The sequence below is a fragment of the Cebus imitator genome, unplaced genomic scaffold, assembly GCF_001604975.1.
Source record: "Cebus imitator isolate Cc_AM_T3 unplaced genomic scaffold, Cebus_imitator-1.0 Scaffold849, whole genome shotgun sequence".
NCBI lineage: Eukaryota > Metazoa > Chordata > Mammalia > Primates > Cebidae > Cebus > Cebus imitator.
In genome coordinates this window covers 70,813-97,527 of record NW_016108164.1, presented here as the reverse complement: position 1 = coordinate 97,527, position 26,715 = coordinate 70,813, and the positions used below count along the sequence as shown (strand labels likewise).

General features: G+C 52.7%; 1 protein-coding gene, 1 long non-coding RNA gene and 1 pseudogene across 2 annotated transcripts in view; 1 reads left to right on the top strand and 2 right to left on the bottom strand.

Moving 5' to 3' along the window:
* Positions 1-25,622, bottom strand: part of LOC108297856 (UL16-binding protein 3-like) — a 43,332-nt gene extending 17,710 nt beyond the window's left edge. The window contains exons 1-4 of the mRNA XM_037735588.1: positions 25,538-25,622; positions 22,017-22,280; positions 21,515-21,790; positions 1,416-1,521 (exon numbers count right to left, since the gene is read on the bottom strand). Of these exons, the coding sequence (XP_037591516.1) occupies positions 1,421-1,521; positions 21,515-21,790; positions 22,017-22,280; positions 25,538-25,622 (726 nt within the window). The 3' untranslated portion in view covers positions 1,416-1,420. The remainder of the gene's footprint in view (positions 1-1,415; positions 1,522-21,514; positions 21,791-22,016; positions 22,281-25,537) is intronic.
* LOC108297854 lies at positions 14,070-15,069 on the top strand (annotated as a pseudogene).
* LOC119469799 lies at positions 17,867-20,738 on the bottom strand. Its single transcript, XR_005198644.1, has 2 exons — positions 20,678-20,738; positions 17,867-19,467 (listed from the first exon to the last, which is right to left on the bottom strand). It is a non-coding gene; the product is annotated as an uncharacterized LOC119469799 (long non-coding RNA).
* Positions 25,623-26,715: the final 1,093 nt, after the last annotated feature.

The window sequence follows — 26,715 nt, the reverse complement described above, 5'->3', positions numbered from 1 at the left end:
GGGACCTCTTGGCAGCTGGCATCAGAAGAGAAATGCAAATGGCAGTGAGTCCAGGAAAAGGTGCTCAGTGTCCACAGCCCTCAGGGAAATGCCAATCGCACCCACAAGGGACGCCTCATCCCCCTGGGATGTCTAACCCGAAACACAAAGAGAGTGGAGGGGGTGGGGCCTGCGTTCCTTACAGGGCAAAGAACAGGAGACAGAGAGTCCCTGGAGTGTGGGGGCTGTCCTAGTGTCACCCTCTCCCCATTTTGGGAGCTGGGGTTTCTCCCTCTTCTCTGGCCCCACCTGCTTCCTTCCTCTCCCTTTCTCCTGCCCTCCCTCGGAGCCTTCAGTTCCACCCATCCCAAGCTTTTCTCTGCCTCACGAGGTCCATGCTCTTGGCCCACAGCCCAGCAGAGAAACCAGGGGCCATGCACCCTGAGTGTTGGGGTCGGGGAGGCGACACCGGGAAGTCTCCGCGGGACCCTGGACAGTCAAGACCTAGTGCTTCCCGGGAGCCCTCCCGCAGCAGCCCCAGGGCAAGGAGGACGGAGGGTCCTCTGGGGGCCACACTGTCGGAGCCCCACGGATCCGAGCTGGGCAGTGACGTCTCCACACTGAGCCTGTGGCAAAGTCCCCTCGAGGATGAAGGAGGAACCTCGTGCTCCTCACCCCACCAGGCCCGCATTTCCTGGATCCTCCTGACCCGGGAACCGTCTGGCCCTTGCTGCGACCAACCAGTCCTCCCAGGTCTTCCAAAGGCCGTTTTGCCCGGAGTCTGTGGTCCCGGAGGCCCGGGGGCATCGGCCGGCAGCGGGTACCCACTCCGGGGTCCTTACCGGGCAGGCCCAGGTTCCAGAGCTCGGGAGCAGCCGGCGCCCTGGGAGGAGCGCGCAGAACCCGGAGAGCACACTGCGGGGTGGAAACTGAAACCCTTCAGGTGCAGTCTTTACCCGAAAGTCATCTGTGGTTGAAATCAGCAATCATCTGTAATATTCCCGCTATGACAACACCGTTGGGTAAATATCTAGAACCAGTGCCTCTTCACCGCAGCAGCCCCGCGGGTCCCTGCCCAGGTCCGCATCCCTGGACCCACGTGGCCCACAATAGGTCAGGCGAACCCACCCGGTGACAGTCCCCGGGGATCCACGCCCCAGCCTTCCTTACTTCTTCATCTCCATGTGTTCACCTGTTTCAGGATCAAAACCATGAAAAGTCATATGTGAAAGGCTCCCCTGCCCCTGCCTGCATCCACTCTCATTGGCCACATGCCTGGAAGGAAACTTTATTGGATTCTCATATTTCTAGGAAGTCTTTATGCCATTTCAATACGTATTCTTAATTCAGACTTGGATATTTTTGACTCTTGAGGGAGCCCTGTCACCCTGTCCTTCAGGAAGCCTGTTCCAGTTTCTCCTCCCTTCACAGAGGACTCTCCTCAGGTGCCAGGTAGGATGAAGCAGAGGAGGATGATGAAGAGGCTCCAGGGACTGAGCATGGCTTTGGGTTGGGCAGTGCCTGGGGCCATGGTGGGTGGTGCTGAAATGGAAACACAAGAGTGACAACCCTTGTCCAGGCCCCAAATCTTAGGGGACCCCTCCTCAGCTCCTGCTCCCCCAGGTCATCCTGCAAGGCAGAGATTGTGTCCCCCTCTGCTGTTGGGCAGGCACTGTGACAGGTCCTGTGTTAGGAAGGGAGAGGGGGCATCCCTGTCCTCAGGGAGCTCACACAGCTGCTGAGGGAAGTAAGGTGACAGCACAGCCCACCCTCCTCCAGTGGCGGAAGAGGAGGTGATGTCCAAGTCTGGGGGAGGGGAGGGTGTTGGGGCTGGCACTGGAGGTTGTTTTGATGGATTTCCAGATACAGACCAAGGTAGAGGAAAGAAAGTGAAAAGTGCTCCTAGCAGGAGGGAACATTAAGGAGAAAGGTGGAAACACAGTGATGGCCACAGATTGGAGGCTGGTGAGAAATCCACAGTGAGGGCAGCAGAAGCAAGTGCAGTGAGGAAGAGGAGTCAGGAGAGAGAAGGGAGAGGAGGTTGGGAGAGCACAGGTGCCCCCAGGAGGAGACCCCACGAGGGGGTTGTTTTAACATAAATGTGTACACTGGGATCATTGAAGCTGAACTCAGGAACTAATTTCTCGAGATCACCATTTCTGACCTAATTCGAGATCCCCATTTCTTTTCTTCCGTTACCTCCTGTGCTTTGCTCCAGGGTTCTGTCCATGCCCATCAGGAAGTCCTCAAGCCATCTTGTGCAGTCACCCAGTGAGAAGTAATGGAAGGACATGGTCATATCCTTGTCTTTCTCCCACTTTTCCTTCATCTTTCTGGCTCCAGGATGAACCATTGTCCACATTCTGTTCTCTGAGGCCAAAAGCAGGAAGATCTGTCCATCGAGGCTGAACTGCCAAGATCCACTGCTGTGCCCTTCGGCTTTCTGCTCACGAGACATCCTGGCCTGCAGGGTGAGGGGTTCTGCCCCCACAGAAAAAGATCAGCTCTGGTCTTGGCACATTTTGAGCCCCCATCCTGTTCCCCTTACAATTTCCAGGCCTTACTCTCTCTGCCACATCCTGGCCTTGCCTCTCGGCCTCTTGTGGGTGAGATGACCTTCCCACTTGTATTTTTTATGAAAACTACAAATGCCTCTAACCTACCCCTGTAACTGCTCCCTCCAGTCCTGGGCCATCTTAAACTTACCCCTGGATGTGTAATTCTCCAGCTGAATGCCAAGTAGTCGCTCTGTGAGCATGTCCACCAGCTCTCTCAGGACTGGGTTCTGTTCTTTCCAGGATTTTGTGGCATTTATTTTCTTCCCCAGGAGACTGACAGGTGTGACTGTCTTGTTGCCACAGTCATAGTGAAGGAAAGTCTTTCGATCCAACTGGCCTTGAACCACACACCACCGTGGTCCAGGTCTGAACTTGGGGGTGATGGTCACATCATAGGAAAGAGAGTGAGGGTCTGTGGAGAAAGATGTGTGTGGGTAGGGTGGGCAGAAAAAGACCCCTAGATAGCTCTCCTCCATACAGTGACAATAAGAGCACACCTCTGGAGGCCTGGGCTGGCCCAACAAGGAGTGTCCCCTCCAAAACTGTGGTGTCCACAAGTTTAAGAGTGCTCCCCCTTGCATGAAGACAAGGAGGAGGAGGAGGTCTCTGCCTGCTGAGAAACCACATGTCCCCAGACATGTCCCCTGCCCCTCTGTCCACATGGTCAACACATGACCTTGCTAGAGAGGTGCCAGGCCTGCTAAAGGAGGAAGGGCCTGGATGGCAGAGGATCCTCAGCAGCAGCCCACATGGACTGCGGGAGGTGGGAGGGTGTGGGGGGGCTGCCCTTGAGGATGCTGGTGCACGGTGGGATGGAGTGTGGATGGAACCCACTTGGATAAAGCAGAGTTAATTGTTATTGTCACAGGATTTAACATGTTGGCAAAGCCCCTGGTGATAGTGCCCTTCTGCTATGAGGATGCCTTCCTGAAACCTTGGACAAGGGGATGGTCCACAGAGCAAGAAACAGAAAATCTGAAAATCTAAGGCAGGTCGTAGAGGGAGGGATCACAGGCTCAGAGACATGCCCATGCCAGAGGGTTCTAAGTGTGAAAATCCAGAACAATGTCCACCCACTGTGCTCATGGGGAGCCTGGAGGCCTCCTGTTTACCCAACATATAAAGAAGGCCCCATGAGAAGGCACCAGAATGGGAGGAAGCTCAGGGATGCCTGTTGCTGAAGGCCAAGGTTGGGGGTAGGAGATGCTATTCCTGAAATGGGCTCCCAGGAGTAATGGGATAAGAAATACTGAAATAACAGATTCCAGGTGGAGGCTGTCAACTGTCAGGAGGAAGGAGGGTGCCATGATGGAAATGATTAGAGAAGTCCCAATGCCAGCTGGGAACCTCAGGTATACAAAGCTATGCCCATGGCTCATAGAACAAAGGGCTCCAAGATCCAAAAGAGATGGAGACTCCACCTGGATACTGCTGGATGTAAATAACTAAAACAAACAAAGATAAAACAAATGATGGATGACCAGGAGGCTGAAAGTAGCCAGTCCATCAAGAACAAGGTTCCTCTGCCCAGTTTTCAGAATTAAGCCACTTCTCAGACCCTGAACCCATTACTAGAAGACACCAGTTTCCAGTGAGGGAAGGACCCTTTAACCCTGCAGCAAGTGGAACAATTCTTTTTGACCTCCTCCAGAGGTATTTGTGGCCAACTAGAGTTTGCTATGAAGGGCATATGCACTTACCCCGGGCCCTACCCCCCTGCCCTACTGGCTGGCTGCCAGTGGGGGACATGAGCCTACCATTACAGGCTTCCTTCCATGACTGCCTCATGTAATCATCACAGCTGTACAAAGGGACACGACTAGATACAGAAACGGAGAACTTAAAGTCTGTAAAATCACAGGGCATCCTTCCTCCCTTTCTAGAAAGGATTTCCTGGCCTCTGTCTGCACAGTGACTATTCTCTATGACGCTGGCTCCCCAGTAGGAACAGGCCGGTCAGGGCACCAAAGGGGAAGTGGGCACCTCTACTCACCAGAGTTACCAGGGTCATCCTGGAGGAAATGGCGCTTCCCATCCCCCCTGTGGGGAGGATGGTCCGTAGGGAGCTTGGGCCCTGTAGTTCTGTGGGGAGCTTGGGCTGTGTTTGCTGGGGTGTGTTCTCAGGCAGGAGGTGGAAGGTGCCATGTGGTGTAGGAGGGGGTGAAGGCCCCTTCATGTATAGGGAGACCTCTGGGGTGACCAACTGGACTGAGGTGGGGAGTGAGAGGATGTGACCTGGGTGGTGGCAGTGGGTGGCGAGGGGAGGGGTGGGAAGTGTCTGCTGAGCCCCTGGGTGCACGTGAGTGTCTGCAGGACAGCGCAGGGGAAAATTCAAGGACAGGGAGCCCTGGGGGTGCTGGAGGGTTTGTGTGGTGGGGAGCGGGTGAGAGCAGGCAGGCCTGTGGCTGGTGGGGGTATCTGTGATCCTGTCCCTCTGGAACCCCCTTCATCCCTGTCCTGACTCCAGATCGGGTTCGGGGGCTCTGGTTTCTCGTTCCCGAGGGCGGGTGGGACTGCCAGACTGCACAAGGGATTTCCGCCCCACCTCGCCCTCTGCAGCTCTCTGGCTCCTCCACCCTCCCGAGGTTCCTTTCCAGCCTCCTCTCTGCGCTGCTCCTGGAGGCGGGAAAAAAGCAGCAGTGGGGAGTGGACCCGGCAAGAAGGAGCGGAGGAGCGGAATTGAGCTGGGTCGCAGTCCGGGGAGATCGCGCCGGTCCTTCCAGAAGCCACATCTGCTCTGAAACTCGCTGCAGCCCACAGCCCCCAGGTTTGGTCCCCGCCCCGCTTAGGCTCCATCCCAGAACTCACCGGCCCTCTCTGCTCGGGACCAGCCTGACAGCTGGAGCAGAAGCGGGAGGCACTGGAGGAACGCGAGGCTGGCGGCCGCTGCCACTGGGGACTGGAAGCGCTGAAGACTAGTGACTTGATGGATGGGGAGCCTGGCAGGTGAATCACCTCGGGGACCTAGGTCACTGGCTGTCCCATTGGATCCGAAGCGCAGGGTGCTGGAGAGGCGGTACCCATCGGACCCATTACCCCGGCCGTGCTGGGTGACAGGAATTGCCTGGGAATGCAGAGTGAAACACAAGCAGGTCTGGCACCTGTTCTTCCCCGCCCCTCGGAGGAGGCACACTCCCTGAAACACTTTTGGCATTCCGATGTCTACCCGCTAGAGCTCGGCCAAGTCAACTCTACCTCACTGCATATGCACTTACCCCAGGCCCCACCCCGAGGCGCTCTATTCTGGCCCCAGCCCGAGCCTCGACAGTTTTGTGGTCACTCCGAAAGACCTGTGGCTCAGCGGGTGTCTTCCCTCTTGGCCGCCCGCCCGTTCCGCGCCCCCTCGGCGCTCCATTCTGGCCGCCTGCCCCGACCCAAGCCTCTTTGCACTCCCTTCCAGCCGACCGCGGCGGCGGCTCGTGGTTTCCCTCCTGGGGCCTGGGGCCTGCCCGGGCCCCGAACCCTCATGTAATCATCACAGTATTTTCTTTATTTTTTATTAACCCAGTGTGGACACCGATGCACAGAAAGGTGAAGAAAATGCACAGCCGTGTTCAGCGGCGACGGGGTCTCCCTGTCCTCGCCTGGACCCGCGACACCCGCCTTCCCTCTCCCTGCGCTGTGGAGAGACCCATTCCTAGCCTTGTGCGCAGGCCCAGGCCGGGTCCCATCCCCCCGGTTGCTCCCCAAATCCCCAGTGGACGCGGTTATAGCCCGGGTAGGTTTGGTTGTTTCTTCGTGACAGTCTCGCTCTGCCGCCCAGGCTGGAGTGCAGCGGCGCAATCTCCATTCACTGCAACCTCAGCCTTCTAATTCAAGGGATTCTCTTACTTCAGTCTCCGGAGTAGCTGAGACCACAGGTGCGCGCCACCAAGCTCGGCTAATTTGTGTATTTTAGTGGAGACCGAATTTCATGATGTTCCCCAAGCTGATTTCAGACTCCTGGGCTCAAGTAATGGGCCCGTCTCAGCCTCCCAAAGTTTTGAGATGACAGGGGTGAGCCACCCTGCCTGGCCTGGGGCTAGATTTTATTCCAGAAGCACCAGGATTTCACAGGCTTCAAACAACATATTGTAAACTAAACACTAGTTAAGATGGTAAATTTTATGTTCTACATTTTAACCAAAATTAAACAGCTTTAAAAATTATCTTAAGAATGTGTGTCTTGCTCAGATCTGCGCAATTCGACTGGCAAAAAGACTCTGCTCATTAAAATCGAGGACAGCATTGAGGTCCTTGCCTCTAAAATCACAACCTGTGGGACATCTTGCTGATTTAGAAAGCACATCAGAGAGATTGGCCTTGAGCTCCCCTTAGAACAGCGCCCCCACCATCATCCACACCAGGTGTGGGGAAGGCCCAGGGGGCTCAGCAGAGCAGGTTCATTTGCCCCCTTGGTTCCCCGTGGTTCCCAACTGCCAGGGCTTGCTTTTGGCCTGTTCCCCCGGGCAAGGGCCAACCATCCTTCAAAGCTGGGCACAAATACCCCTCCCATGTGTCTCTCATTTTCCCACAAGAAAGAGCACCCTCCTGCTCCCTGAGACCAGGATCCACAGAGAGCGCATCTGGATCTCCCTTTGTGATAATTGCTTACACATTCCTTTGCCTGTCTGCTAGAAGTGTGAGGTCTTTGAGAATGTCCTAGTCTCAAACTCCTGACCTCAGGTGATCCACCTGCTTCAGCCTCCCAAAGTGCTGGGATTACAGGCATGATCCACCATACCAGGTCTGGGCTAGGTTTTATTACAGATACAGCAGGCAGGGTTTCAGAGGTTCAAATCAACATATTGTACACTAAGCAATTAATCAAGATGGGAATTTTATGTCCTATGTTTTTACCAAAATTAAACAGCTTTGAAAATTATCTTAAAAATTGATGTCTTACTCCTGCGCAGCCCAATGCAGATTGGCCAAAAGACTCTGCTCATTAAAATCGAGGCCAGCATTAAGGACCTTGACCCTAAAATCTCAACCTGGAAGACACTTGCTGGTTTAGAAAGCTCCTCAGAGAGATCGGCCCTGAGCTCCAAGTTCAGCAGCCACCCTCGCCCAGGTCCACAGATGGCGCAGAGCGCTCAGCAGAGCAGGTTCAAGTGAAAGTTCCTGGTGGTTCCCAACTGCTACTGCAGTTGGGGTGACAGGGCTCATCAAGTCTCAAAACTGTCCAAGTCGGAGTTAAGAATATGTATTCATATGCGTTTGAAATGGGGTAAAGACTCCCTGGAAAGATGAGAAGAATCCAATAAAGTTTCGTCCTGGGCATGTGGCCAATGACAGTGGAGCAGGCAGGGGTTGGGGAGCCTTGCACACTTGACTTTTATCGTTTTTATCCTGAAACCGGTGAATATATGGAGGTGAAGTAGTAAGGAGTGGCGCCGGGAGCCCTAGGGACGGTCACCCGGTGGGCTCGCCCTGATCCCTTGTGGACCAAGAGCGTCTGTGGATGCAGAACCCTGGCAGGGGCCCGCGGGCACTGGTTCTAGATATTTACCCAACCATATTGTCTTAGCGGGGATATTGCAGGTGATCGCTGCTTTCAAACACAGATGACTTTCGGGGAAAGTTCCCTCCTGCGGGTTTCACTTTCCACGTGGCCGCATCTCTCCCAGCCCTGCGCGCTCCTCCGAGGGCGTCCGCTGTCTCCCAGCTCCGACCGGGTCCTGCCCGGTGAAGACCCCGGAGTGAGTGCCCCGCTGCAGGCCCATGTCCCCGGGCCCCTGGGTCCAAAGTCTGCAAAAAAAAAAAAACGGCCTTTGGAAGACCTGGGAGAACTCCGCAATCGCGGCAAAAAACAGGCGGTTCCGGTATCAAGAAGTTCTAGGAAATGCGGGGCCTGGTGGGGTGAGGAGCGCCGGGTTTATCCTTCATTCTCGGGGACTTTGCCACCGGCTCAGTGTGGAGATGTCACCATCCCGCTCGAATCCCTAGGGCTCCGAAAGTGCGGCCCCCTCGAGGACCCCCATCTTCCTTCCCCTGGGGCTGCTGCGGGAGGGCACCTGGGACACACGAGGTCCTCGTGTCCAGGGTCCCGAAGGGGCTTCCCATTGTCGCATCATGACCCAGCTGCTCGCGGTCCAGGGCTCCGGGTTTCTCTGCTAGAGGGCCCACTCCCCACCGCCCAGCTTGAACGTTGTGAGGCTCAGAAAACCTTGGGATGGTTGGAAAAGAAGGAACGGAGAGAGGGCAGGAGAAAGGGAGAGGAAGGAAGCCGGTAGGGCTGGAGAACAGGGAGACACCACAGCCATGAAAATGGGAAGAGGTTGACAGGCAAACACCCCCACACTCCAGGGATTCTCCATCTCCTGCTCTCTGCCCTGTAAGGAAAGCGGGCCCACCCCCCTCCACCCTCACTGTGTTTGGGGTCAGCCATCCCAGCGGGGTGAATCATCCCCTGAGGGTGCGATTGGCATTTCCATGAGGGCTGTAGCCACCGAACACCTTTTCCTGGGCTCACTGCCATTTGCATTCTTTTTCAGATGCCAGTGGGCAAGGGGAGGTCCCCAAACGCTGATGGGACCTCGACCCCAGCTGGTGTCAGGCTCTTGACACCACCTGGGGAAATGAATTCAAGGATCAGTAGGAAAACAGAGAATGGAGATTTATTGCAAAAGGAAAAGTGCAAACTCAAGCCAAAAGAGTGCAGGGGAGCTCCAGAGAGAGGCAGGTGCAAGGGCGTTTGGGGCTGCCACCTTTCTGGGTTTCTCCAACCAAGAGGTAGAATATTCATGAAAATTCCTGGAAAGAGAGGATTTCTCAGAACTTTGGTGACACCTATTTATATAGCAATATGGGTATTCTCAAAATTGCCAGGATGCTGGTGGGTGTGTGTTTAGTATATTAATGAGCATATAATAAAGTCCTAGGGGAAACCGAGGTCAAATCCAGGACCTTGTTGGGTCCGCACATTCTTAGCCGGCTTGGTCCACTCTCTGTCTCGTAGGGTCTTATCAGCCCAGAGCCTCTGCAGATATTTCAACAGATTCCTTTTGCTGCTCACCTGAAACCGCTGCCTCAAATTTTCTCTTCCTTTGGGCCACACTGTGTTACATCTGTCTCATTTGGAGAAACATGTATTCAAATTCTTAGCATATATTTAAATTCTTTTTTTTCTTAATAATATTGAGTTGCAAGAATTCTTTATATATTCAGGATACCAGTCCCTTACCAGATATATGATTTTCAAATATGGTCTCCATTTTTAAAGCTTTCTAACTTCTGAATGGAGTGGTTTTTTTTTTTTTTTTGCACAGAAGTTTTATATTTGCATGAAATGAAATTAAACCACCTTTTATTTTGCCCTTTGCACTATTGGCACACAGTACTTAAGAAGCCTTTGCCAAATCCAGGTCACAAAAATTTACTGCTCTATTTTCTTCTGAGACTCTCATAGTCTCATGTGTTAGGTGGACATCTGCCATTCATCTAGAGCTACTTTCTGTGTGTGCTGGAAGGAAGGGCCCGCCTCATTCTTCTGCATGCGGCACCCAGTGGTCCCAGCACCATTCACTGTAGTGTAGGATGCACCTGCCCCTCCTCCTGTCCCTCCTTCCTGTACTTGGCATCAGAACTGCATCCTGCTGAATGGCTCTCCCGAGGTTTCCACCAATGAAATCCCTCATGTGAATCCCATGGAGGCACTTGCTCCTTAGAGGACCTGGACTAAGGAGTGGATTCACCAGAGGAAATTAGATTTCATGAGATGGAAGCTTCTGAGAATACTAACACTCAGCAAGCCCTCTCATTCAACAAATGTGAAAAATTGCATTATTTGGTCATTTGGTTCTAACAACTCTTCTGTCAGCTTAGCTTATTGGGGTTTAAAGTGTTTTTTCGTTACTTCTGCTGTTGTTATTGTTTTCTTTGGGACAGGCTCTCATTCTGTCTCTCAGTTTGGAATGCAGTGGCACCACCATGACTCACTGTGACCTCAAACTCCCAGGCTCAAGTGACCCTCCCACCTCAGCCTCCTGAGGTGCTGGAACTAAAGTCACATGCTAGTACACTTGATCAATTTTCTGAAATTTTCTGTACAGATAGGCTCTCGCCATGTTGCCACCACTGATCTCCAGCTCCCAGCCTCAAGCGATCCTCTGGCACTTGCCTGCCAACGTTCTGAGATTACAGGCGTAAGCCGCCTCTCCTGGCCCAAAAAGTTGTTGCTTTTTAGTTTTTACTTTTCACATGGTTGTATGACATTATGTTGTTTTAAAAATTCTGCATAAGTCATTTGGGCAATGTCATAGAATAAAATGTTTTCTTCAGACACAATTTCCTAAAAATAGAAGTGCCATGAAAATGTTGTGCATTTTGTCAAATCTTGAAGTTTCAGATGTTGAGGGTGATTCCGAGCTCTTGTTTTGGTTGACACAATAATCCATAAAAACAGGTAAAGCGCTCCCTCTGATCTGGAGGGGCAAGGAGGTGAAAGCATTGAAAAGCCAAAGTGACAGCCTCTTCTGTAGACATGACCCTGCCTAAATATCTCACGCCCTATAAAAGAGGGTCCTGAACTCCCTGCTTCCCCAGAGCCCCATACAGCCCGTGAAGCACTCTCTGGCTGTCTCTGCAAGTGGCTCAACAGCTCCTGCTGGTCTGTTTGGGGTTGTGGAGGCTCCAGGTCCCCAAGGCCCAGGGGCTGTCTTGCTCACTGGGTCCCACCAAGGGTGCACCCCACCATGGGTGGTGGAGGAGACCAGGTGTAGCTGCTCCTGCCCCTACTCTTCTCCTGACCGGCCAGTCTTAATAGGAGAATGGACTACGGATGAGTGAAGCCATGGAGATTGATACTGGAAAGAACAGAAACAAAGACCTTTGTCCAGTCCCCCAAATTATAGGGATTCCTTTCTCAATTCTAGTAGCTCTGAGGTAGTCTGATGATTGGATTCCTCCCCTTTGTCTTAAATCCTATCCTATGGCAGTCACTGTGCTAGGTGCTGGGATTTCAGGTGGGTGACTGATGTGTCTGGTCCTGAAGGCATTAAGATCCAGGCATAGAAACAAACACTCATGTGGCGGCTGCTGCCCATGTGATGTCCTCAAGGTGGTTGGGGCTATCAGAGGGCAGAAGTGGGGGTGACTCATTCTTTCTGGGGTGTTGCATGGAGGCTTCTTGGGAGGTGGCATTTCAGACTGTTCTTGTAGGAATAGTAAGAATGGAGGGCTGATGGCCCCACAGGGTCGTGGGGTGAGCCTTATGCTGTGCTGAGGCACAGGATTCGAGAAATAAAGAGACAGGACACAGAAGTACAAGGAAAACCCAGCTGGCCTCCAGGGGCCACGCCACTTGTTAGCGGAGTCAGGTGAGGCCCTGAATGTCCAGAAGCATGTGTATTTATTGTGTGTAGGTTAGGGCGCAGGGCAGTGAGTGAAATCATTTTTGAGGATAGTTGATAGTGTCAAGAGCAATAAAACAAGGGGTCCACCCCCATTAGGTCACCTAGACTAGGAGGTGGACAGTGTGCAGCAAGGGGACCATTCCCATCAAGGCAAGGGCTGTGTGCAGTAATGGGTCCACCCTGATTAGGTCACCGAGGCTTGAAGGTGAGTCATGCACAGTGACGAGGGTGCAGTGTGCAATACTTCTATCTATGGGCAAACTACTCCTAAGAAGATTTATGGGGGGATGCTTTAAGTCACACAGTAGTGACAGAGCTGTCAGAGTTACCACCAGCTGCTGGCAGCTTCCAATGAGTTCTATGGGAAGATGGTTTTTGAGCAGCACAATAGCAAGAGCTGATAAAGTTCACAGTCACCAAGGTGGATTGCGGGTCTGAGGGCAGCCTTCCACAAGAACTGGAGCAAGGTCCTACAACTCCCTTATCAGGAGGAGTGACTCTTGCCCCAAGCCTGCCATCCAGAGGGTATCTTTACCATACTGAACGCTGCCACCTGGGCCATGGATTCTTGTCCTTGTATAACTGTTTTCCCTTAAGTCATGCTCTGCACTGTGTCTGCTCTAGGCATTCCTCCAATTATAAGCTGCTTATTCCTTAATTCATGCTCTGTATTGTATCTACTGTAGGCATTCTTCTGATTATAAACTAAGATACAGTAATATATATATATATATATATATATATATATACATACATATATGGAAATAACTGAGTGGTAAGATATTCTTTAGGCACTCATTCTATGAACTAATATATGATTATATAGAGAGGATTGTATAAAGGGGAATAACTGAGTAGTAACACTATAAACTGAGATATTCTCCAGGTCTTAATTGTGCCAGGATTCTGCTTAGCTCTCCTTCCTCGGTATCTATATGGGGGGTAACCCACAAAGAATACAGCGTGGTGACAGAAGAAGATGGGGCATCAGGCAGAGGGACAAGCATGAGGAGGAGGCCTGGGGTGCAATCATCACAGAGCTCTGGGGAGCTGTGAGAAGTCTGCAGGAATGAAGCCTCAGTTACTGGGGTAGACTCTTTCCACAGGGAGGAGAGAATGTCGGGAGGGAAGATAGGGAACGAGGGGTGGGCAGGAACTCCCATGGAGGCCCTATCTCTCTCCACAGCAAATCAACCAGGAAATTAATTCATCATTTATGCATGCATGTTGTCACACAAACACACACGCATACACAATTGCAAGCAGAGACTCAGACACAGACATGCACATGCACGTGCACACACAGACGTATATAAAAACATGGAATAAACTGCGTGTCATCTCAAGAGTTGTCTTGATGTCCCATTCTACCCACTCACCTGTCATCTCGGGGGCTCTCAGCTCCTGGAGGACTTCTGGAGGACTTCTGAAGGACTTCAAGCAGGATGTCACTCTGTCATCTGAAACACTCAGACCCCTTCTGGTCCCCTGGGTTCTGATATGAAGCAGCATCCTGTTGGTTTCTGCTGCAGCAGAAGAGAAACCTCTCCCCTGGGGCAGAACTGCAGGGCCACCAGAGTGCACCCTTCTGCTCTTTGCCCTCAGGGCATCTTGATCTGCAGGGTGGGAGGAACTGCCCCAACCCCCAGAAATAAACCCTTTAAGGATCCCTCCCTCATCCACCATGATGTCACAAGCTGTGTGCCCAGGAACTCAGGGCACAAAGTCACTGAGCAAACCCTCTGGGCTTATGGAAATATTTAAAAGATAAGCAGTGCCATCTGCTGGACACCACTAGGAAGTGCTAGTCCTAGGTATTTGATAGTTTCAACATATCACTGATTTAGATGACATGGTATTTTTACAATCTGTGATTTTTTACAATCTGTGATTTCAAAAAATCAGCCACCACAGACTCAGGATCTCAGTCATGATGGACGGCAGCACACTCTCATCATAGCCCTTTGATCACAGTTGCTGTGATCCAAAAAACCACAATCCCCTGCAAAAATCGGTATGAAACAGGAAATGAGGGCAGCTGTGTCCAAACTATTTCCAAGGTTTGAGAAGTTGCTCAGTGCCCAACAGGTACCCATGTCCACTAGTACACACTTGTGCTTATTTGAGAATAAAATAGGGGGAGCTGACGTGCAGTTCAGAATAAAAGCAGGTATGAGAGAGTCCAGCAGAAGAAAACATGGTTGCCAAAGTGTTTGAGTCTGTTGGCAAGTTTGGCCTGGCCTTAGCTGTGTTGGGAGGTGTGGTGAGCTCTGCTTTATATAATGTGGATGCTGGGCACAGAGCCGCCATCTTTGATGGATTCCGTGGAATACAGGAGATTGTGGAGGGGAAGGGACTCACTTTCTCATTCCATAGGACAGAAACCAATTATCTTTGACTGCTGTTCCAACCACCTCATGTGCCAGTCATCACTGGCAGCAAAGATTTACAGAATGTCACCATCACGCTGCACGTCCTCTTCCGGCCCGTGGCTAGCCAGCTTTCCTGTCCTCCCCTAGCCAGCTTCCCTGTCCTTCCCTAGCCAGCTTCCCTGCCTTCCCCTAGCCAACTTCCCTGCCCTCCCCTAGCCAGCTTCCCTGCCCTCCCCTGGCCATTTTCTCCACCCTCCCCTAGCCAACTTCTCCACCCTCCCCTAGCCTGCTTCCCCATCCTCCTCTAGCCAACTTCCTGGCATCTCCACCAGCATGGGAGAGGGCTGTGATGAGTGTGTTCTGCCATCCATGATGACTGAGATCCTCACTCAGTGGTGGTTGCCTTTGATGCTGGAGAACTAATCCCCCAGAGAGAGCTGTTCCCCAGGCAGGTGAGGGACGACCTCACAGAGCGAGCAGCCACCTTTGGGCTCATCCTGGCTGATGTGTCCTTGGCAGATCTCAGCTTTGGGAAGGAGTTCACAGAAGCGGTGGAAGCCAGACAGGTGGCTCAGCAGGAAACAGAGAGGGCCAGATTTGTCGTGAAAAAGGCTGAGCAGAAAAAGGCGGCCGTCATTTCTGCTGAGGGTGACTCCAAGGCAGCTGAGCTGATTGTCAACTCACTGGCCACCGCGCGGGACGGCCAGATGGAGCTGCACAAGCTGGAAGCAGCGGAGGACATCACACACCAGCTCTCACGCTCTCTCTCGGAACACCACCTACCTGCCGTCGGGGACATTCGTGCTCCTCCAGCTGCCCCAGTGAGGGCCCACTCTGCCTGCAACTCCGGGGGCCGACTGGGCCACAGACCCGATGATTCTTAACACTGCCTTCCTTCTGCCCCCTCCACAGAACTCACGGTGAGATTTCATCATTGGCTTACAGTGAAGGAGATAAAGGTAAAATCTCTTCATATCTCTAATTGGTCTATCAAATGACTCATTCTTCTCACATCCATGTCCTTTTCTATCCACCTCCCTACCAAAAATTGCTGAGTGCCTGTGCAAACTGGCTTTAGGTCCCAGTTCGGGGCCTGCTGAAGCTCTGGTCTGGCACCAGCAGTTGGCAGCCTGCAGGCAGGGCAGTGTGTGATGGACTGGGGAGCACAGGTGCCCTCCTGGGTCCACGTGTGGCCTCCATCCTGTCGCTGATGGAAGATTTGCAGATGAAGCACATGAGTGTGAACTGAGAAGGCAGGCCTCGATCTTCCCAGCAGTTCCTGCGCAGATGCCGCAGAATACATGTGCCGGGGAGGGGCAGAGAGGACATAGTCTGTCTCTTTCCATAAGGCTGATTCTCTTTAGCTGTGTGACCAGCAGGTGTGTGTGAACTGGGCACAGATTGAAGAATCTGTCCCTGTTGAGGTGGGTGGGCCTGACTGTTTCCCCCCAGAATCCTAAATCTTGGATGGACTTGGATAGTGAGGAGGCCTGGACTGAGATTTGAGCCCCCTTGAAGATTCCCTCTCTACCCCCACCTGGGTCCCTCTCTCATACCCAATGGAATTCCAACTTGAAGGATCGCATCCTGCTGGGGCTGAACCTGCCACCAGAGATGTGTCTGACCTGCGTTCCTGGCTCCCTGGTTCAGAGACTGCCCTTCTCCAGGGCTCTGTGCCTGCGCTGGGAAGGAAACTACCACGGGAAGGAAACAAATGTGTAGAAACTACTGTTGATAAATGACACCCAGCCCTTCCAGCTCAGATACAAACAAACAAAAAGAATGAAGTAAATATACTACATTTTCAATTTATGTGAAATGTTTTCTTAAATGGTCATTAAATTGCCAGGTCATAAATAGTTATTGTTTGGTACTAATTATTTAATAAATACATTCTTGGGTATTTCTTTCTTTTCTTCTTTCTTTCTTTCTTTTTTTGAGATGGAGTCTTGCTCTGTGCCCAGGCTGGAGTGCAGTGGCGCCATCTCGGCTCACTGCAATGCCTGCCTCCCAGGTTCAGGCAATTCTCCTGCTTCAGCCTCCTGAGTAGCTGGGACTACGTACACATGCCACCACGCCTGGCTGATTTTTGTAATTTTAGTAGGGTGGGGTTTCACCATGTTGGTCAGGCTGGTCTCAATCTCCTGACCTCCTAGTCCTTCCACCTCGGCCTCCCAAAGTGCTGGGATTACAGATGTGAGCCCCCGAGCAGCCTTTCTTTTGTTTTAGGGTTGCCTTAAAAATGTTACGGAGACACCTTCTGGATTTTTCTGGACCACTCAAGGCCTCTGCCTCCCGCGGGAATGCTCACCTCCTTGAAGCCAGACTCATGTCACCTTCTCGACAGACCTTCATGTTCGGGCTAATGAGGGCCTGGGGGCTCCCCTCCTGTTCTTCCTCCCCACAACCTTGTTCCCTGTGCCCTGAATCATCTGTCACCATCCTACATCCCATGCAATGCACCTGCTGGTTGTGTTCACCTGCTGTCCACACTGGAGCAGGGATTCTGTCTGTTTTCCTCAGAGGAGCATCCGCAGTAGAGCCCATTGTCGGTGCTGAGGCTGTAGGAACCCTGCGAGTGAAGAAATGAGAGGCAGCGATTGGGGCGGGGCCTCTTTCTTGTCAATTCACTCACTGTGGTTTCGATGGTGACTTAGGACATGGTGAGACCAGTATTTTCTGGGCACAAAAAATCTGAATCTATTGTGAAGACAAGAAGTAGAAAGAAACGTTAGGAGGAATATACATTTTCAAGGAGTTAGTGTGATATTGTGCCAGAATTGCTAGCCTTTGCTTTAGTTATTTAGTAATAACTAAAATAAGCAGCCCAGGATAACTAAGATCTGTGCGTAAACAAATGCTTATCTTGACTTCTGTAAACCACTGAAGTAACAAACAGAATGACAAAAGTCCCCTGGCCCTTGGAATGTCCGGAGACCCCTGCCCTCGTCTCCACCCAGGAGGTGAATTACAGAATCCCCTGGACTTTGGAATGTCCGGAGACCCCCCGCCCTCGTCTCCGCCCAGGAGGTGAATCACAGAATCCCCTAGCCCTTGGAATGTCCAAAACCTTTTCATCCCCATCCCCGCTCCTCACCCCCACTCCCAAGGTGGCTTTTTGGGTATAAAAAGTCTTGGCACCCTCCTTTTGACGCCACAGGTTGGAGGGACGTGAGTCCTCTGTGGTCGCCGGCATAATAAATGACCCTGCAATCTGGCATACTTTTGTCTTGGTGCTAACTTTCTACGCTCGGTCCAATACAACATTAGGAAGAGTGAGAAAAAAGCCAATCAGGAAAGAGGCAAGGTTGGCTTGGTTGTGGCTAAGCTGGTGGAGAAACGCAGCCTTCTGCAATAGAGGGCCTGAGCTGTGAGGTTCCTCTGCAATGCCGAGAACACCCCCACCACGTGCCCCGCCCCTCCTGTCTCCGGAGGCTGAATGCAGCTCTTGTGCCTTCAGTGCCAAGGAAGCCACAGTCCCAGGCCCGAGGAAGCGCTGAGGTGGACAGCGGAAACGGAGGGTGTGGTGCAGAAGGAGAAGGCTGACAGCAAGGATTCCCTGAGGATACAGAAAACATAGCACTTGAAAATGGAAGAAAAAGTAAGGCTATAAAGAACAAGATGGGATTCATGTGTAATTTCATTATGCAATGTTTAATTTTAGGGTTTGGCACTTACATGTATAACTTTTATGCAATTATCATCACACAACTTGAGGTTATTTTAAACTATTGGAGTTTATTTTTTTGAGCTGGGTTAGGGTTCATAGTGCAGAGTTCTCTCAGTCAGTTAACCCCATTTTTTTCTGGCCTTATGTCATTTTTATTTATTCATCTTTAATTTCAGCCTATATTATAGATTAAAGGGTACACATACAGGGCTGTTACACGGGTAGACTTTGGGAGGCTGAGGCTTGGTGTCCCAATGATCCCATCACCCGAACAGTAAGCAGGGTCCCCAACAGGTGGTTTTCAGCCCAGGTACCCGTCCCCTCTCCCCCATCTAGTGATTTCCAGCATCTGGTTCATGTGAATTCAATGTTTAGCTGCCACTTTCAAATGGGAACATGCAGTATGTGGCTTTCTGTCCTTGCATTAGGCTGCTTAGGATAACAGCCTCTTGTTCCATCTGTGTTGCTGAAGAGGACATGATTTTGTTGTTTCATGGCTGGATAGATTTTCATGGTGTCTGTGCACCACATTGTTTTCATTCAGTTCACTGTTGCAGGGCACTGAGATTGACTCTGTGTCCTTGCTAGTGAGAATAGCACTGCATTGAACATATGGGTGCAGGGGTCTTTTTGATAAAATGAATTCTTTTCCTTTGGGTATATCCCCATAAGTGGAATTGCTGGGTGGAATGGTAGTTCTATTTTAAGTTCTTGCAGAGATCTCCACGCTGCTTTCCACCGCGGCTGAACAGGTTCGCTTTCCCACCAGCAGCGTCTGTTTCAACTCTCTGCAGCCTCACCACCATTTCTGACTTTGTGACAGGTAAGAGGTGGTAACTCACTGCGGTTTTGATTGGCACCTATCTGATGATTTGGCCACTTGCATGTCTTCTTTTGAAAAGCGTTCATCTCTTTACCCATTTGTTAGTTGGATTTTTTGTTCTTGCTTGTTGAATTCTGGATACTGAACAAGATTCTGTAGATACTAGATTCTGGATATTAGACCTTTGTCAGGTGAGATTACAGTGAGTGATGATTGTGCCACTTCCCTCCAATACGTTTTACAGAACGAGAAAATGTAAAACACCGTAAAAATAAAAAGGATTAATAGAATTCTTGGTCAGTGCATGGAACGGATCCCTGAAGTCTGAAGCCCAGCATGCGATTTTACTAGCAATACCATTTGGAAGAATGAGGTCCTGCTTCAGAGAAATGTCTGCTTTCCCACAATCAACGAAGTAGAAAGAAAATGTTTTTTTTTGCTGGGATTTCTTGTCCAGTTATAACTTGTGCAGGAATTCCATCCATTAGCACCAAGTGAAAGTGATAGAGGATGTGAAGAAAAATGGCTGCTAGGACCATCACCGAAGGTAATGAGCGGCATGAGAGGTTGGGTCTCCAATGCCCTCATCGTCTGCTGCGGGCTGTGGGCTTGCCAAGGCTTGACCCCCTGGCTGTCCAGAAAGGCACAGCGGTGAGTAGACAGGCGGCCTCCCTGAGGGAGAGCAGGAGGCAGACCAGGCTAACAGGGGCTGCTTGGTGTCATCTTCCACCTTCAGAAAGATGAAGCGTTGGTTTAAGTGGCTGAGAAAAACCTGGGTCTGTTCTCCTGGGTGATCCCTCCCAGGCCCTCCCCATTTTGCAGCCTCTCCTCCAGATAAGGACCATGTTTTCCCTCCAACCCTCCCCCTGGCTCTGTGGTGTGGTGCCGTCGTGCGTCCTGCACCACATCACAGAGCCAGCCCAGGCCCTGCTACAGCCCACGGGGCTCAGAACTGAGGCTGGGAAAGAGGGGTCTGCACCCTCACTCAGGGCCTGCTCCTCTTTCTCACAGAAGGGTCTAGAGGACCTGGGGGAGCCCTGTCCAAAGAGCGGTCTCTGGATCCATGTTCCCTGGCCTTGGGTGGGCTTGCAGGCAAACCTGCTCTTTCCCCTTCACTCTCAGCCTCTCCTCACCCTGGGAGCTGCACCCACAGCTCTGAATGGAGCAGTCCCCACCCCGCCCCATTCATTCCTGGCCAAGCTCAGTGGTGACCATGGAACTCCAGCAGCAGCTCAGCTCTGTCTGCGTCCATCTGCTCCAGGCAGGGCCTTCAGGTGGCTCAGGGTCTGGAGTGTGCAGGAGGCGGGAGGGCAGGGGCACTGCCACAGAGCCCTGCGGGCAATCCCATGGGTTCTAGTGGCTCGGCCTTTTCCTAAACCTCATCCTGGACACACTCTACTCTTCACCTTCCACCTTAACTGCTGGGACCCAAGCTGCTTTCTCTGGGAATGTGGGCTTTGGAATGGGGTGAACCAAGGCCCTCACAGCCCCCTCGTCCTAGGATTCCCCAGATCACTCTCTTCTTAGCCTTCTTCAGGGATGCCCTTTCCCTTGACATCCAAGGTGAAGCGGCCATGCTGCTCCTCTCCTACTGTGCGTACTGCCCATATCTGTGTTTCTGCTGCCTGCGGGTCACACACCACCACCCTTCCCAAATAGGAAGCTGATCTGAAACAGGCCTGAGTTGGCTAAACAGACCCTGAGGCTTGGTATGGGCCCCTTCCTTTCCCTCCAGCCTCTGAAGGTGAGAATCCATCAGAACTCAGGGCTGAACTGCCCAAGTCATTGCCAAGAAGCGACACAAGGTCTCATTCACCTATCTCATGTCAGGATGGAAAGGTCCCGGCCATGGGGAGGCGGGGGACCCTGGAATTCTCCTTTCCCATCCTCTCTCCTCACCCACCTGCTTCTTGCTCCCCTCCCAATTCTGCCCACAGTACCTGTCACTCTAAAGGACTCACCTCAGATGCAGGTAGGAGGAAGCAGGGGAGGATGAGGCAGAGGCAGCAAAGCCCGAGGGTGGTGGCCGTGGCCCTGAGTTGGGCTGTGCCTGAGGACATGGTGGGCGGTGCTGAAATGGAAACACAAGCATCACAATCCTTGCCCAGGCCCCACATGTGAAGACACAACTCCTCTACTCCTGCTACCCCAGGTCATCCTACAAGGCAAAGGTTTTGTCCCCCCTGCTATGGGGCAGCCCCAGAGACAGGTGCTGGGGTAGGAAGGGAGATGGGGTGTCCCCTGTCCTCACGGAGCTCACACAGCTGCCAAGGGAAGCAAGGTGACAGCACAGCCCACTCTCCTGCTGTGGCGGAAGAAGAGGTGATACCCGAGGGTAGGGAGAGGTAGGATCTCAAGGTTGGCATTGAAGGTGATTTTGATGGATTTCCAGAAACAGACCAAGGTGAGAGGAAAGGCAAAGGAATCCTAGGAGGAGGGAAATCCAAGGAAAAAGGTCTAGAAACACAACAATGCCCATAGTTTTGAGGCTGGCGAGAAATCCACAGTGAGGGGAGCAAAAAGGGGCAGTGAGGAAGAGGAGTCAGGAGGGAGAAGGGAGAGGAGGCTGGGAGAGCACAGGGGCCCCCAAAAGAAGTCCCCCATGAGGGGTCATGTTCTTACTCAAACTCACACGCTCACACTCACACACACACTCACACACGCACAAACACTGATACCCACTCACACCCATACACCCGCACCTACCACGGACACCGACAGACAAGGCTGTAACTTGACGGCATCTCCAGGTGCTCCCAGTGCTCCCCTGTAGTTACCTGTGGGCTCCAGCCTCTTCTCCCTGCGCATCAGGAAGTCCCGAAGCCAGCTCCTGCAGTCTCCTGTGGAGACCTTCTGGAAGAACGCGGTCAGTTCCCTGTCCTCCTCCCACTTCTCTTTCATCCGCCTGGCTCCAGCATGAACCACTGTCCACTTTCCGTTGTGTGAGTCAAAGAGGAGGAACCTCTGTCCATCAAATCCGAACTGCCAGGATCCATGGATGTGTCCATCGGCTTCACACTCACAAGACATCCTGGCCTGCAGCCTGATGAGTCCTGTCCCCAATCAGAAAGAGATCAGTGCTGGTCTTTACAAATTCCCTTCCCTGCCCCACATCCTCCTCCTCTGAGCCCCTTCTCATCTGGCCCTGTTGTCTCCTCCAGGTCCTGCCCTTGCTGCTGGGCTTCATGGAGGCCCCATGTCTAATGTCTTCTCCCCGCACACGGTGCAGCCCTTGAGCCCACAGTCTGCTCCCTTCTGTCCTGGGTCTCCTCCACTCACCACTGGGGGTGAAATCCTCCAGCTCAATGCCGGGCAGTTCCAGTCTGAGCCTCTGCCCCACCTCTCTCAGCATTTCCAGTTGTCTTCCCCAGCCATCTGTGGCATTCAGCTGCTCTTCTAGGCGACCCACAGATAAGACCCTGTCAATGCCACAGTCATAGGAGAGGAAATTCTTCTGATCCAGCTGGCCTTGGACCTTGCACCACTGTTGTCCAGGTCTGGGCAGATGGATGATGGTGAAGTTGTAGCAGAGAGAGTCAGCGTCTATGGGAAAAAAGAAAAAACACTGGAGAGTGTTGGGGTGGGGGAAAGACCCCAAACACTGTGACAGCAAGAGGGTTTCCTGCAGGGCGGGGCTGCCAGAGCATGGACTTCTCTTCCTGGGCAGTGGCCTCTGTCTGTGGAGGAAGCATGGGTCACCAATGTGTCCATCTCCGCACTCTGCCCAGGCCTATACATACGTCGGTCAGCACAGGACCTTGCCAGGGAGGTGCCAGGCCTGCTACAGGAGGAAAGGCCTAGATGGCAGCATCTTCGGCAGCAGCCCAGGTGGACTGCGGGAGGTGGAGAGTGTGGGAGGGCGCCCTGAGCATGCTGGAGCATGGCACAGTGGGTACGATGTAGTCAACATTGGAGGAGTGAGTTTATTTATTATGGGTAATGACACAGTAGGTTCCCTGGAACGTGCCTCTCATCTGCTAGTGGGTTGCCCTTGGGACCTTGGAAAAAGGAATGACCCACACCGCATGAAACAAAAACCCAGCTCTTACGTGGCGGGTTGTAGAGGAAGGAACAAAAGGCTGAGAGAAGCGCCCATGCCAGAGTGGCTGCAGCATGAAAATCCAGAACAATGTCCATCCTCTGTGCTCACGGGAAGCCTGGGGGACTCCTGTTTACCCAGCATATAAAGAAGGTCCCGGGAGAAGGCAGCAGACTGTCATGAAGCTCAGGGGTGCCTGTTGCTGAAGGCCGGGGTTGGGGGTAGGAGATGCTGGTCCTGAAATGGGCGCCCTGCAGTAATGGGGATGGAAAATCCTGAAATACCAGATCTCAAGTGGAGGCTGTCAACTGTCAGGAGGAAGGAGGGTGCCATGATGGAAATGATTAGGGAAGTCCCAATGCCAGCTGGGGACCTCAGCCATACAAAGCTATGCCCATGGCTCATAGAACAAAGGGGTCCAAGATCCAAAAGAGATGGAGACTCCACACGGCTACTGCTAGGCTTAAATAATTACAGCAAACAAAGACAAAATGCACGGATGGATGACCTGGAAGCTGAAAGTAGTCACCCCAGGAAATAGCCGAGCTCCTGTGCTCAACTGTGACAACTGAGCCACATCTCAGACCCAGAGTCCATGACTAGGAGAAGAGCCCAGAGCCCCTGGTGGGCCCCTTCAACCCACAGCAACTGCAGGGACTGCTTCAGCCTCCCCACGGAGCCAGACAGGCATTCACTCTGCTAACTGTACAGCAAGAAACAGCAAATACCCAGACACGCCTAGTGGACACATTGTGCGACCCGACCTCCTCTCAGGGATCTGAAGCATTCGCTTGCTCCCCTGTTACTCATGAGGTGCATTTGGGGATAAGTAACGGATGGACACCTGTGTCAGGCCCAGTTAGAGGGATGTGCTGCGCTCATAGACCCATTTGATGGTAATTTCACACTTCCTGGATTTGTACCAGGAATGGATAGAGTTTGTAGTTAATTTAGTACCTATTACAGGTTGTGCTGGTCACATGACCTCCCTGCCACTACTCAACCCTGCTCTTGGAGCTGGGGTGCAGCCATACACAGTCTGTGATTGAGGAGTGTGGCTGGCCCTGTCACTAAGGCTATTTGACCCCGGACTCCCTAAGATCCCAGAGGCATGTGTGGTTGGAAAAGGTGCTATGTGGATTTCATGGCAATTTCCAACTGCAGAATCACAACAGGGTCCCCAGTGCTCAGAATCAAGGCTGTGCCACTCACAGCTGCAAAATCTCCTCATTGAAAAGTGGTTCCAGTGTGTCTCTGGGCCCTGGTGGGGATGGGCCTCCCTATGGGAGGGCAGTGACCGCGCAGCCTCAGAGCTACCATCCCAGGGTGTGCTCCTCACCCTCTAGGTCATTAGGAAGGTAGGCCTGACTGTGAGAAGATGCAGGTGGTTCTCCTGGGATGGGCAGGAGCAGGGCCACAGGGAACCGAGAAGCTGCACAAGCAGTTGGCTCCGATCCGCGGACACCATATGGCTGCATCCCCTCACCCTCAGCTCACACCTGAGACATTAGGGAGAGTTGCTGATGGCCCCGGTGGATCATTGATGCCACTCAGCAGCAAAGGAGGGGAGAATAGGCCCCGAATCATGGGACCCCCACTCACATCCATCACATCCACACCACCCAGAAGCCACAGGCAGGGTAGGACACACTTGTGACTCTTCAATTGACACCAGTTGGAGATGACACCCTAGGGGATGGGGCATCAATTGCCAGGACACAGCAGGTACCCTCATCTGGGGTCAGCAACCTAGGATGGTGTCCACATGTGGTCTCCCTTTTATTTCCAGGTTGCTTTGCCTGCTGTTGTTCTACAAAGGGACAGGTCTTGACAGAGAGACAGAGAATCCACGCAGGCAAGGACCACAGTGCCTTCAGCCCTTCCTTTCTAGAAAGGGTTTGCTGACTCCTGTCTGTACAGTGACTATTCTCTATGACCCTGGCTCCCCAGTAGGAAGAACAGGTGGGTCTGGGCCCTAAGGGCAGAAGTGGTCACCTCCACTCACCAGCGTTCCCAGGGTCATCCTGGGGAAATGGTGCTTCCCATCCCTGCTGCACTAGGTTCTGTGGAAAGCATGGGGTGTGTTTGCTGGGGTGTCCTCAGGCAAGGGGGGAGAAAGTGCCAGTTGGTCGGGAGGTGTAAGGACCCCTTCACGGATGGGGAGGTAAGGGAGGCCTGTGGAATGACAGGACTGGGCTGAGGTGGGGAGTGAGAGGATGTGACCTGGAGGTGGCAGTGGATGGTGAGGGAGGGGTGGGAAGTGTCTGCTGAGCCCCTGGGTGCAGGTGAGTGGCTGCAGGAAAGCGCCAGGGGAAGTTCCAGGGCGGGGAGCCCTGGGGGTGCTGGAGGGTTTGTGCGGTGGAGGGAGGGTTAGCGCAGAGCAGGCCTGTGGCTGGTGGGAGTGTCTGTCATCGTGTCCCTGTGGAACTCCATTTCACCCCTGTCCTGACCCCAGCTCGATTTCCAGGGGCTCTCGTTTCTTCTTCCTGACAGCGAGTGGTGCTGTGGGGCTGCCCCAGGAATCCGTGTCCCACCTCGCCCTCTGCAGCCCTCTGACCCCTCCACCCTCCTGAGGCTCTTCTTCGGACTTCTTTGACAACCCTCCTGGCCTGGGGGGCAAGCGGCAGCGAACCTGGCGGAAAGGACCCGCGGAACGGAGGTGATGGCGGGGCGCAGTTCGGGGAGATGGCGCCGGTCTCCCCTTTCTGAAACCCGCTGCAGTCCACAGCCCCCCAGGACTGGGCTCCACCCGCCAACTCACCGGCGCGCCTCTCCCCGGACCAGCCGGACAGCAGGAGCAGAAGCGGCAGGGACAGAAAAAACGCGGCGCTGGCGGAGGCTGCCATTGAGGTCCTGGAGCGCAGGGCAGAAGAGTTTCCATCAAGGAGACCAGCGAATGAATCGTCTGGGTGCGCCTTTAAGGGGATACGCAGCTCGCCTCTGCTCGCCCCACCCTTCCCCGTGAAACGTGAGCTGGCCGAGCGCTGATTGGCTGGCCGCTCCGCGCCGGGGGCGGCACCAGGCGGCTACACGCCGGGAGCTTCGGCTGCGCTTGCGCGTTTGCGAGGCCACTGTTCCTTCTCTGACCGCCTCGTTGAACTTTCCACACAGCATTTATTATTTCTCCAGTGTAAACACTGATGCACAAGAAGGTGAAGAAACTTGCACAGGAATGTTCAGTGGCCGCGGTGTGTTCCGGTCACCACCGGCGCCAGAGACACCGGCCTCCCTCCGCGGGAGTCCCCGCCCTTCCCGCCCAGGTCGCAGGCGCTTCCCCGGTCCAGAGCGGACCTTCTTTGCCTCTCCACTAAAAGCATGAGGAGGTCTTTGAGTATATTTTATATCCGTTTATGACTTCTGGAAAAAACAAAAGAAAGCCCTAGTGGCCTACCCTGATCAATCATGTGATCAATTGTGTTTCCATGGAGAGCAGAAGCCGAGGGAGGAGCCTATGCCTGCGTGGGGCTCACTTTGCTCCCGGTTGTGGGAAGCAGAAAAGTTCCTTCTTAAAGTTTGCTTTCTTGTTGAAGAATAAGTGTGCTAATAACTTTGTTAGGTACTATGCTATGCAGCTGTTAGACGTGGCATACTTACAGGCAGTGGTACATTCTATGTCCTTGTACTTTAAGCAAAATATTTGTGCTGGACATGCTCACAGACATGTCCCAGCTCTCCATTGCTTTTACCTGTTTAGAAAAGTTTTAAGGTGTTAGCTAATCAGGTTTTAGTTTAGATTGTGAGGTCTGGCTCCAGGCAACCGAGACCAATCAGATGCAGCAGTGAGGACGACCCCAAATGCCTAAGGGATAAATGTATGTGTTTTCCTTTGTTCATTGTATTCCCTTGGCAAGATGGCTAGTGAGAGTGCCCTTACTTCAGTCCAGAAAGTAAAAATTGCGTTGCTGAAAGATCATTTGTCTACGTGCTGATTTTTCTTTG